General features: G+C 43.7%; 1 protein-coding gene across 1 annotated transcript in view; it reads left to right on the top strand.

The window, feature by feature from the left end:
• The window catches only part of LOC121005551 (protein FAM13A-like), a 77,805-nt gene extending 64,717 nt beyond the window's left edge, over window positions 1-13,088 (top strand). The window contains exon 6 of the mRNA XM_040438325.1: window positions 13,044-13,088. Within this exon, the coding sequence (XP_040294259.1) occupies window positions 13,044-13,088 (45 nt within the window). The remainder of the gene's footprint in view (window positions 1-13,043) is intronic.
• Window positions 13,089-13,334: the final 246 nt, after the last annotated feature.

Below are 13,334 nucleotides of genomic sequence, written 5' to 3'. Positions count from 1 at the left end.
CACATCGTTAGGCCCCGCCCCCTGGATGACGAGACTCCGCCTCTTTCCCTGACATCATACCTCCTAGGATCAACTACATTCTAGACACTACGCTCGCTCTACTGCATCATAGGCTTCAGGCGCTGAAGCCTATGAGGAAGAACGGAGGGGACTGGAGCCATAGGCTCCCATGATCCTCATTTTAGTGTTTGCTGCCTGGCGCCCCCGGCAATTTTGCGCCCAATCTCGGCTCAGGTCGGGCCGGCTGCTGTAGCCTGTAGAGACCGACTGCGAGCTGTGTCGGCCGCCGGGCGCCCCTGTTGCCATGGCGCCCTGAGCGGCCGCACAGCTCGCACACCCCAAAGGCCGGCCCTGAACACATCAATGGTTAACAGCCAAACAAAACTCAATATTTATTACCCAGATTCTGCGGTTTACAGAAACACCTGTATGGGCACACGGCAGGGCGCAGAAGAAAAGGAACTCCCCATGGTTTTAGATGCCATGTCCCATTTGAAGCACCCTTACAGTAGAAACTCAAGAAGTGATCCCATTTTGGAAACTAGAGGATAAGGTGCCAGTTTTATTGGTACTATTTTTGGGTACATATGATTTTTTGATCATTCATTATAACACTTTATGGGGCAAGGTGACCAAAAAATTGGTTGTTTTAGCACAGTTTTTATTTATTTATTTATTTTTACAGCGTTCATCTGAGGGGTTCGGTCAAGTGACATTTTTATAGAGAAGATTGTTACGGATGTGGCGATACCTAATATGTATACTTTTTCTTATTTATTATAAGTTTTACACAATAATAGCATTTTTGAAACAAAAAAATTATGTTTTAATGTGTCCATGTTCTGAGAGCTATATTTTTATTTATTTTTTTAGAGATTTTCTTATGTAGGGGCTCATTTTTTGCAGGATGAGGTGACAGTTTTATTGGTACCATTTTGTGGGACATACGCGTTTTTGATCACTTGGTGTTGCACTTTTTGTTATGTAAGATGCCAAAAATTGCTTGTTTTGATACCGTTTTTATTTTTTTTTACGGTGTTCATCCGAGGGGTTAGGTCATGTGATATTTTTATAGAGATGGTTTTTACGGACGCAGCAATACCTAATATGTATACTTTTTTTTATTTATTTCACTTTAACACAATAATAGCATTTTTGAAACCAAAAAAATGATGTTTTAGTGTCTCCATGTTCTAAGAGCTATAGTTTTTTTATTTTTTGAGAGATTTTCTTATGTAGGGGCTCATTTTTTGCGGGATGAGGTGACGGTTTTATTGGTACCATTTTGTGGGACATACGCCTTTTTGATCACTTGGTGTTGCACTTTTTGTGATGTAAGGCGTCAAAAATGGCTTTTTTTGTCACTTAGTTTTATTTTATTTTTATGGTGTTTATTGGACTGGGTCTATTATGTGATATATTTATAGAGCGGACCGTCATGGACGCGGCAATACCAAATATGTCTATTTTATTTTATTTTTTCTATTTTTAAATTATTTTTTTTTATTCCTTACTTGGGGATTTTTCTTTTTTACATGTAAAACCTTTTTTTTATTTTATTTTTTGAACACTTTATTTTTTTATTTTTTATTTTACACTTTTCGTCCCCCATAAGGTCATACAAGACTTCTGGGGGACATTTACTTCACTTTTTCTTTTTTTTTTCACTGTTGATTTCTCCTGTAACTGGGGCTGACATAGTAGCCCCAGTTACAGGTGAAATACACCCCCCCCCCCCTTCCCAGAGAGGCTGTACAGCGCAATACAGCGCTGTACAGCCTCAGTGCAGGGCTGATCGAGGTCTCTGAAAGACCTCACAGCTCCTGCACCCTCCGGTCCCGGAACAGGAAGCGCATAGCGCTTCCTGCTCTGCATACACAGCGCTGTGTATGCAGCGATACAGAAGGCAGGGACACCTGGGCACTGTCCCTGCCTTCTCTAAGGGTTGCCCTGCTGTCACTGACAGCGGGCAACCCGATCAGCAGCTGCACGATTAGCCTGCAGCTGCAGTTTCTGAACGGACATTCTGGAACGTCCATTCAGAAATAGAGAACCACCTCCCGAACATTTATAGTCAACGTGCGGACGGGAGGTGGTTAAAGAAGATCTGTTATATCCTGTCGTGTATGTTTTAGTAAACGACTTGCATTCCCCGTGTAATAACAATTCTGGAGCATCTTTTCTCTTAGTTCTACGTTGTTTATTATTTCTACTACAAGTCATTAATGAATTGTCAGCGGTTTGCAGTAAAGGTACAGATGGGTGTTACCAGTCGGGGGGTGTCGCGTCACAGTCTGACACTGGTAGCACTTATTGGACAGAGTCAGACACACCCTCTCATTGGTAACACCCAGCAGTACCTTTCCTGCAGACTGCTGCCTCACAACATAGTCATAAAAATACATGCTCTAGAATTGTTACCACATGGGGAATGCAAGTAGTTACTAAAACCGACATGTCAGGAGAGGAGACAGGTCCCCTTTAAGAACTAGTCTGCTGCCTCATCCACAGCACATTATATGCGGAGGACAATGGAAAGGATATATTTAGCAGATCATGCATAACGTGGAAACAGTAGGTGAAGAATAGCCGGCAATCACAGGGATATATTTAGAGTCCTCTGGAAAAAGTAACACCCTGTAATGTACAGAATATAAAACTGTAGACTGTGCGCACAGAGAACAGTAACCATTTAGATTGTATGTACTGCAAATCCTTTGGCTACTGCCCCGGTGTCTGTGCTTATATAGGTAGTCCTGTTCTTCTATAGACAGTCCCTACATCTCTACTATACTCTTAGGCTGCATTCACAATAGCGTTGTGGTTTCCATAATCGGGGGGCAGGGCCGATCCATTGTACAACAAATTCCACCAGCACTTGGTGAATATCTTATAATGGGGTCCATTGGGTTCCATCATGGTGTCAATTGTTTTGATGGGAAAAATATAGCTACATGCAACTTTTTTTTTCTCATCAACAATGCCAGAATATGCAATGGAAACGGCTGGGGGGGGGGGGGGGGAGAGGCTTCCTATGAAAATGTGAACAGAGCCTAAATCTTTACCAATCTAGACAATGCAGTCTTTTTTTGCCATGCAGTATACACAGTACCTTTGCAATATGCTCATGTCACTCCCAAATAGCTTCTTGGTCCCTTTTTCTAACTGGTAAATGGGCCAGAAAACAACTTTAATCAAAGAGAGAGAGAGAATTTATTTGACCCAAATTAAGTTTTCAGAAATGTGCTCATCTCTCAGCATTACCCTTGTCAATACGGCATGTCCCTGCACAATGTGGCCACTTTCACATGCTCAGTATTTGTCATCAGGACCGGATCCTACAGAGAAAACATAATGGAGATATTTTGCCTACAAATACTGACCAAGGGCTCATGCACACGACCGTTGTTGTTTTGCGGTCTGTTTTTCGCGGATCCGTTGTTCTGTATCTGAGTTTTTTTTCTCTCTGATTTAAGTCCCCTTCCGTTCCCTTATTCCACAAAACATATCCGTATAGTTTCCGTATGCGATCTGTTTTTTTGCGGGTCGGAAACGGAAACAGTAAATTATTAATCACCAAACACGTGAGCCATATGGGCTGGGCATAGCATTTCTACAGTATGTATCCGCAAAATATGGATGACATACGGATGTGTTCCGTGTGGGTTCCGTATTTTTTGCGGACCCATTGACTTGAATGGGGCCTCGGACCGTGATTTGCGGACAATAATAGGACATGCACTACTTTTTTGCGGAACGAAAATATGGAAAGGGAATGCACAATGAGGGGGGTGCACATGACAAATTTTTATAGACAATTGTGTAAGGAGCAGACAAGAGAAGGAGGTCTTCAGAGGATAGAAGATTACATGTGTGAATGTATTGGAAGATTAGGTCCGAGATGTAAGGTCAGGAGGGGCAGATTGTAATTCACTGGGCAATGGGGAGGCCGTGAAGGGATTGGCAGAGGGGAGAGGTGGATTGACCGGGCGGCAGAGTTGAGGATGGGATGCAAGTGTGTTAGAGGGGAGGCCAAAGAGGAGGATGCTGCTGTAGTCCAGGCGGGAGATGATGAGGGCATGCATTCGTTTAGGTGACTCTGGATTGAGGAAGGAGCAGATACAGGAAATGCTTTTGAATTGGAGGCGGATGTCTATGAGGTCTATGGAAAGATGCTCCAGAAATGTTAGTTAATAGGGATCATGGAGAGCTTTTATGCTTCTTAAAATCACAGTTTTCACGATATCATTTTTCTAAAGATCGCTATATTTATTTCTCCTGCAACCACATTTTTTATACAGTTGCTCATCCTAAGCCTCTCGGTTGCCATGGAAACTGACACCGCGTTGAATAGTATATCTTCTTAGAATTAATTGCATTTTGCGTTTTTGTAACACTCGCTGTCTGTTAGGCTGAACCCCAGGGATATATATATACGTTCTGCCAGATAATGAATCGGATTAGCAGAAAAGAGCATTCTCGCTATCTGGAGCTCCACATTTAAATATCTCTTTGCGTGTTTCTGTTTAGTTGACCTTTGCGTTATATAGTAAGCCTTGCCGCTGTTGTATGGAAGCCGCAGCACTGAAAAATCGTGCGAAAAGGGGACAGAAAATATGTGCGCTCATAGCAATAAGTTAAATTCTTTAGCATTTAAATATACTTTAATAGACTTGGCCGTCAATGGGCGTCATCTGTGTTGTGTGTGATAAATGGAGGGAATGTTATGTGAAAACAGTGTAAAAATATAAAATATCTTTCACCGTGTAGCCAGATGGAGATGAAATTGCTGCTTTTCACTGTCGATGTCTTTGGGAAGGTTACATATAAAAGCCTACCTGTATGGCATTAATGGATTACATCTTGTGCTTTCATTGAATCCATTCAATGGCCCTGGAGATTATGTACGGTACCAAAGCCATCCGATTCTGAGGTCATGTGACCACTGGACGTGCCGTCACATGACAACGGCAACCCATTCTTTACATAGCCTTTGCATTTTATACATAGGGACATTCAGGGGGGAATTAGTTAATCATTACTGATTGGCGAGGATCTGACACTCTGCAGATTTTTTCTTTTTTTTGAAAAATCGTAATACGTGGAAGAATTTTTGGTTATCTTGGGACAGTGTGTGGCAGGGAAGGAAGAAAACGACTTGACATTAGCAAAACAATGTCATCCCCTCTCTATTCTTAATACAGTCTTTCTAAAATACAGTTTAGGCGGAAGATCTTTAACCCTTAGGATACCGTTTTTTTGTTTTTTTTTTGTTTTTGCGTTTTCATTTTTCTTCCCTATCTTCCTTGAGCCATAACTTTTTTATTTTTCTGTTCCCATAGCTGTATAAGGGCTTATTTTTTTGCGGGACAAGTTGTACGTTATAATGCCACCATTTAATATGGCATACAATGTAGTGGAAAGCAGGGAACAAATTCCAAATGGGGTGAAATTAGGAAAAAAAACATAATTCCGCCACCATTTTATGGGTTTTGTTCCCATGGCGTTCCCTTTGCAGCAAAACTGACCTGTGCCGTTCATTCTCTGGGTCAGTACAATTACAACGATACCACATGTGTATAGGTTTTTTATGTCCAACTAGTGTAAAAATAAACGTAAACTTTAAAAAATATATATTATTTTACATCACAATATTCTGACCCCCATAACTTTCAGCTGTGTGGTGGCTAATTTTTTGCGGGACAATCTACTTTTGATTGATATTGACTTTTTGATCACATTTTATAAAAAAAAAAAATTGATGAAAAAATTGCAAATTGGCCATTTTGACCCTTTTTTCCGTTACGCCATTCGCCTTATTAGAAAAATATTTTTATATTTTAATAGTACGGGCTTTATCGGATGTGGTGAAGTCTATGATGTTTTTTTTTTTTTGTTATTTATGTATTTATTTTTTTATTCTATGAAAAGGGGGCTTATTTAAACTTTTGTTTTTTTTATTTTTTTATATATTTTTTAACAGTTTTTTTTACTTTTTTATGATTTTGAAGCTCATATTTGAGCCTATAAAATCCATTTTTTTTTTTAATGCTGAACAATTATGGGTCTTTAAAACACTTTATTTGTACAGAATTTCTACTTTCTTATGTTGGCCTGCCACCTGCTGGCCAAAATAAGAATTGCAGCTTCAATATCCTGGTTCTCTTCAGAGAGACCCAGTGTATTGAATTCAATTGCCGGTAAGAAGCCTGGAAGCGCGAGCTTCTGGGTTTTTCACCCTTTAGATGCAGTGATCACTTGATCGTGGCATCTAAAGGTTTTAATGACCACGATCGGCATTATTGCCAGTCGTGATCATTAGCCGCGGGTCTGTGCTGTTTGAAACAGCGGAGACCCGCTGGCCATGACACCGGCAGCAAATCTACATGTTTGCCCATCGCTCCAGCACTGTACATATACGGCGCTGGTAGCTTTGTATGTGTTAATCAGCATCTGTCAGCAGATTTGTACCTATGACACTGGCTGACCTGTTACATGTGCACTTGGCAGCTGAAGGCATCTGTGTTGGTCCCATGTTCTTATGTGCCCGCATTGCTGAGAAAAATGAAGTTTTAATATATTCAAATGAACCTCTAGGAGCAACAGGGGTGTTTCTGTTACACCTAGCTCTCACTGGAAAAGCCACACCCTCTGCACTTTCATTCACAGGGCCAGGTAGTGTAAACATCATCACACTGGGCCCTGTCAATCAGCTGATCAGCAGGTGATGAGGATCGGCCATCAGTATTAATCATGCAGAGCACATGATTGTGGGGTGATGTATGAGTCCAGTCACAGCTGGCAGTTCTGGAGTTGAAAGAACTGTTAATCCTATTATTAGAAATGATATTATGCTATTAGGCCTCTTTCACACGACCGTATGGCTTTTTCAGTGTTTTGCGGTCCATTTTTTACGGATCTGTTGTTCCGTTTTTTGTTTCCGTTGTGTTTCCGTTTCTGTTCCGTTTTTCCGTATGGCATATACAGTATACAGTAATTACATAGAAAAAATTGGGCTGGGCATAACATTTTGAATAGATGGTTCCGCAAAAACGGAACGGATACGAAAGACATAAGGATGCATTTCCGTATGTGTTCCGTTTTTTGGCAGACCAATTGACTTGAATGGAGCCACGGAACGTGATTTGCGGGCAATAATAGGACATGTTCTATCTTTCAACGGAACGGAAAAACGGAAATACGGAAACGGAATGCATACGGAGTACATTCCGTTTTTTTGCGGAACCATTGAAATGAATGGTTCTGTATACGGACCGTATACGGAAAGCAAAAAACGGCCCGTAAACGGAAAAAAAAAAGAAAGAGGCCTTATAAAAGAAGATTTTGGAGCCCTCCCACATCTTATGTTCACTCTCTCATATATTGCCTTCCAGTGTCACAGTGTCACATGAAGGGAGCAGTGCTCCAGTAATGCTGTTGTTATGGAAACACAACAGTGATACTGACGGACCGGAACTATGTTGTCATAGAAACTGAGCAACAGATACCAAACTCCAGCAGTGAATCCCGTACTGTAGCCTCGCTTCAACATGCCACAATAAATTATGAAATAAACATCCTATAATTATTAAGGTCCGTGTTGTCAGTGAGATCCGCTGTGCTCAGCGTTTGTTGTAGCCACCACTGACCGTGTGCAACCGATTTCATTAGGTGTGAGAAGGTAAATGTGTCTGACGTAGTGTGCCTGGGGTTGCCAGCTGGCCAGTATCTCACCAACCAAGCCAGTAATTTAGTGCCCAGTGCCAGTAATTTTTTTATACCAGCAATGATAATTGCCCGTATTTTCCTAAAATGACTGTTACTATTTAACACTTCCATTTTGGAAAGCTCATTGGTACAGCCTTTAACATTCCCCCCCCCCTCCCCTGTGTTAAGGGGGGGGGGAGAACTCACCTCATTCATTTACTCACAGTGCTGTGAATACTCCCCATCCACTAATGGGGGCATTATTCATTCTGTGGGAGGTGCTAATGGGGGCATTATTAATTCTGGAGGGTGCTAATGGGGGCATTAATAATTCTGTGGGAGGTGCTAATAGGGGCATTATTAATTCTGGGGAGCGCTAATGGGGTCATTATTAATTCTGGAGGGTGCTAATGGGGGCATTATTAATTCTGTGGGAGGTGGTAATGGGGGCATTATTAATTCTGGAGGGTGCTAATGGGGGCATTATTAATTCTGTGGGAGGTGCTAATGGGGGCATTATTAATTCTGGGGAGCGCTAATGGGGTCATTATTAATTCCGGAGGGTGCTAATGGGGGCATTATTAATTCTGTGGGAGGTGCTAATGGGGGCATTATTAATTCCGGGGGGGGCGCTAATGGGGGTCATTATTAATTCTGTTGGAGGTGCTAATGGGGGCATTATTAATTCTGGGGGCGCTAATGGGGGCATTATTAATTCTGTTGGAGGTGCTAATGGGGGCATTATTAATTCTGGGGGGCGCTAATGGTGGCAGTGAACCGATTGCAGGAGTCGGTGTAACGTTATATTTCCCTACTTTGTGAGATTTCCCTACCCTCGTGAATTCCGGTCGCACCGGACACAGACATGACGTGAGGAGGCCACGCAGGCGCATAACGACGGAGTAGGGAAATTTTAACTGCAGAGTTAGCTGGACACCAGCCGACACTGCGCATGCGCCGGGAGCCTCACCAGAGGTTAGGGTAGGTAAAAATTATGGGCCAGTGCGCAGGCGTGGTGATCGGATGGATGTTCTCAGCTAGACACCGGCCGACACTGCGCATGCGCTGGGAGCCTCACCAGCTGTTAGGGTAGGGAAAAAGCATTGGCCCGTAATTTTTCCCTTCCCTAACCGCTGGTGAGGCTTCCAGCGCATGCGCAGTGTCGGCCGGTGTCCAGCTGAGAACATCAATCCGATCACCGCGCCTGCGCACTGGCCCGTAATTTTTCCCTACCCTAACCTCTGGTGAGGCTCCCGGCGCATGCGCAGTGTCGGCTGGTGTCCAGCTAACTCTGGGGTGGGGGAGAGCTGATGGCACTGAGGGGGAGAGCTGAAGGCACTGGGTGGGGAAAGCTGAAGGCACTGGGGTGGGGGAGAGCTGAAGGCACTGGGGTGGGGGAGAGCTGAAGGCACTGGGGTGGGGGAGAGCTGAAGGCACTGGGGGGGGGAGCTGAAGGCACGGGGGGGAGAGCTGAAGGCACGGGGGGGAGAGAGCTGATGGCATGGGGGAGAGCTGATGGCACTGGGGGAGTGGAGCTGATGTCACTGGGGTGGGGGAGAGCTGAAGGCACTGGGGTGGGGGAGAGCTGAAGGCACTGGGGTAGGGGAGAGCTGAAGGCACTGGGGTGGGGGAGAGCTGAAGGCACTGGGGTGGGGGAGAGCTGAAGGCACTGGGGTGGGGGAGAGCTGAAGGCACTGGGGTGGGGGAGAGCTGAAGGCACTGTGGTGGGGGAGAGCTGAAGTCACTGTGGTGGGGGAGAGCTGAAGGCACAGGGGGGGAGAGCTGAAGGCACAGGGGGGGAGAGCTGATGGCACGGGGGGCTGATAACACGGGAGGGAGAGCTGATGGCACTGAGTGGAGAGAGCTAAAGGCACTGGGGGAGTGGAGCTGATGTCATTGGGGTGGGGGATAGTAAAGTCACTGTGGTGGGGGAGAGCTGAAGTCACTGTGGTGGGGGAGAGCTGAGGTCACTGTGGTGGGGAAGAGCTAATGGCACGGCGGGCTGATGGCACGGGGGGAGAGCTGATGGCACAGGGGGATAGTGGAGCTGATGGCACTGGGGGGAACGGAGCTGATGGCACTGGGGGGAACTGATGCACTTGGGCTGATCGCACAGGGGGAACAAAGGGTGTTGGGGACAGATGGCCGGGGGTCTGATGTGTTTTTATAAAGGAAAACAGTCTATTAATAAATTTTTTCTTATAAGAGTACTCGATTAATCGTAAAAATGATCGGTAGAATACTCGATTACTGAAATAATCGTTTACTGCAGCCCTACACTAATGAAGGCATTACTATTACTGGGGGCACTAATGAGGGCATTATTAATCCTGGGGGGTGCTAATGGGGGAATTATGTATTCTAGGGTCACTAATGGAGGCATTACTATTACTGGGGGGGCCCTAATGGGAGCAATGTTAATACTGGAGGGCACTAATGAGTGCATTATTCATTCTGGGGGGCACTAATGAGGGAATTATTAATTCTGGGGGCACTAATGGAGGCATTACTATTACTGGGGGGCTCTAATAGGGGACTATTAGTACTGGGGGCACTAATGAGGGCATTATTAATTCTGGGGGGCACTAATAGAGACATTACTAATACTGGAGGCATTATTAATTCTGGGGGGCACTAATGGGGGCATTATTAATCCTGGGGGGCGCTAATGGGGGAATTATCTATTCTCGTGGTCACTAATGGAGGCATTACTATTACTGGGGGGCTCTAATGGGGGCACTATTAATACTGGGAGCCACATTATGACATACTAACTTAACACCCTGTGTTAAACCACACCCCCATTGCCACACCCCCTTTGGGTGTGGCTTATCTTGGCTGGTATTTTGTGTTGGGAAAGGTAGTAACCCTAAGTGTGCCACAGCCAATTTTTCAGGATTTGACCACAACCTCTGCATACATACTTGCAATGTCCCAAGTCGGAAAAGGGCGGGGCTAATGCAAATTCCACCCATAAATGGGTGTTACTGGATGGGGTTGGGGCGTTCCCAGGGATGGGGCTTATATATCCCGATTTTACAAACAAAAACGTTGGTATGTATGTGCATATATGGGCCACAATTCTAAATACATACAGTATATCAGAATATATGTACTGTTATCAAAAAATGTCAATTATGAGTCCAAGGGCTCATATGCACTGTTCTTATTATACATGTTCTTAGTTGTAAGCAGCTATAAAACGGCCCCTATATAAAGCTATGGTTCCACACTATACCGTTGTATTCATCTGAGTTTACATGTAGACATAAGTTTTTTCTCTAACTGGTTGGGTAAAAAATAAAATAAAAATGTTGCCATATTTATGGAGAAACTATATTAAAGGGGTTGTCCCATAAATGTTATTCCACGTTTTTCAAACCAGAACCTGGATCTAAATACTTTTGTAATTGCATATAATTAAAAAGTTTTTATAGCTGCTAAGTTATTCCCTGAAATCTATCTGTATGGTGCCACCTGCTGTTTGCTCTTTTTCTAATTTCTCTGTCCTGCTCACTGAGATGGAAGCACAGGCTCAGTTCCATCCTTCAACTGCCATTAGCTGCAGTAGAAAAGACATCACCCCTGAAAAAGGACATGCCCCCTAAGCTGACAGCTTGAAATAAATCTAGCAGAACAATTCGACCAATAAATGGGGAGATCTCTAGATCCATGTGAGGTACAGGGTTGGTTCTAGCTGTGTTAGAAAGAGGTTGTCATATAGCAGATTAGATTTTCATTTTTAAAATTAATCATGGGATAACCCCTTTAAGGGGAGAATGTCTCTATAATATAAATGATTCATAGAGATCCATTTAGCTCCAAACATGCTCTGTGCAGAGAGCTCTGATGTATGCATGAGGCCTCAAGTATATCTGAGAGTAAATTGAACTATCAGGTCTCCCAGCTATTTTATATGATGGCGGGGGGGGGTGCTAGGTTCAGGTATACTTAGCATCTGTGGTTTTATTCATTATTCATATGTAAAAACTGTTAAAATGAAGAGTCACAGAGAAAGCCTTTCTCCACCCACACAGAATGATTGACAGCACTCCCCTCCATGTGGGCATTTTCTTTAAGAAAACAGAGTAGAATATGCAACGCACCGCCCCCCAGGGTTAATCGGTTAATCGAGTCCCAAGTCTATAGGAATGCCGAGTGGTGTGGTGCGGCCCCAACAGTTTTCTGTGTGTGTCACGGTGCTCCTACCTGGATACCTTCGCTCTCCAGGGTTAGGCTCCAAAGCAATAAAGGGGAATAGGTGAGGTTGGAGATGGAGAATAAATATCAAGTCCAGACCTTGATAAAGTTCAACAGCTTTACTTGGGTAAACTTGGTTCCAAACAATATTCAAGCGTTCTCTGGGTTCCAGCAGGGTTTGGCATAAACTGGCAGGCAAACTTGATAACTCTGCTTTCTCTCTCTGCTGTACTAAACTCGGCTTGGGTCTGGTTACTGGACTTTCGGTCGGTTCTGGTATCCCTGGATTGGGGTGCCTTTGTCTGTTGTCCCCCTCCTGACACTCAGTAAGTAACTTAACAAGGAGTCAGGGGGCTCTATGAGCTACTTCCCTTACGAGAGACCCCTGAGCAGCCGGAGAACTTTTTCCCCTTGCTGCTACATCTTTCATGTCTTCTCAGCTCCACTATCGAGTCTAAACTGGAACAAACTAGAACTGCACCCATCCCTTTGGTAGGAAACAGGACTTGCCCACTTCTGCCCAAAAGGGGGAGAATAGAATGGAAAGTTCCATGCTGTCTAAAGATAGCTCTGCCATACACTCTGCCACCTGCTGGCAAACCAGGCACATTACATGTACAAAACAGTTACATAACAATAATATCAATGCACAATGATGAAGGACCTGGAAATAAATACAAAGATTACGTTCTTGGTAACCATTACAGACATTAGCAGAGAGCAGAAATGGTAATACCACTCTGGGGTATTACAAGTACATCTAATCGATCTGCTTTAAACAGTGGGAGACTATGATTTTTATACAATTCCTGTATATTGCTGTTGTCAAGATGTGCATTATCTGCTGTTTAAAATGTCACCATTGGAAAGCCTAGTACTGTACCGAAAGAAAAATATCTTACAAGACTGACATAGTGTAGGAACCTAGTTTATTAGTTTCCTCGTTATATCTGACCCCAGGATTTTTTCTCTAGACTGGGCCGCCACCAGTAGGAAGAACATATGCGATAAAATGTTTTAGGATCAATCCTTTTCAGTGAAGTCACCATTCGGCTTTTGGGCAGATGCAGAGAAATGCTTTCCCAACTGAAAGCAAAAAACATGTATTTCAGATTTATGCTTACTTATTTCCTTAGAAAAACATCCATAATTGTGGGAAGAAGAAAACAGAAAGTAATTGACGACTGCAAAATTCACTGTTCAATGACAAAGGTTACAGTATGCTGAAAGCTTAGAGCCAAAAATAACACAGCAAAGCAAGTAATGAATAGGCTTTTGTATGGTTGGGGTTAACCTAGTGACACCTAGTCATCAGGTACCTCAAATTACAGGCGCAGTAGAAGATATGACCCAATTGGAAATATCCCGGCACTATAACCCTGACCAACAGTACAAGACAATTCCTCTGTCTTTAACCCTTAGGCTAA

This window comes from Bufo bufo, chromosome 6 (genome assembly GCF_905171765.1).
Source record: "Bufo bufo chromosome 6, aBufBuf1.1, whole genome shotgun sequence".
NCBI classification, from domain to species: domain Eukaryota; kingdom Metazoa; phylum Chordata; class Amphibia; order Anura; family Bufonidae; genus Bufo; species Bufo bufo.
Note: the sequence above shows the minus strand (reverse complement) of the source record. Positions and strands in the feature narration are given on the sequence as shown.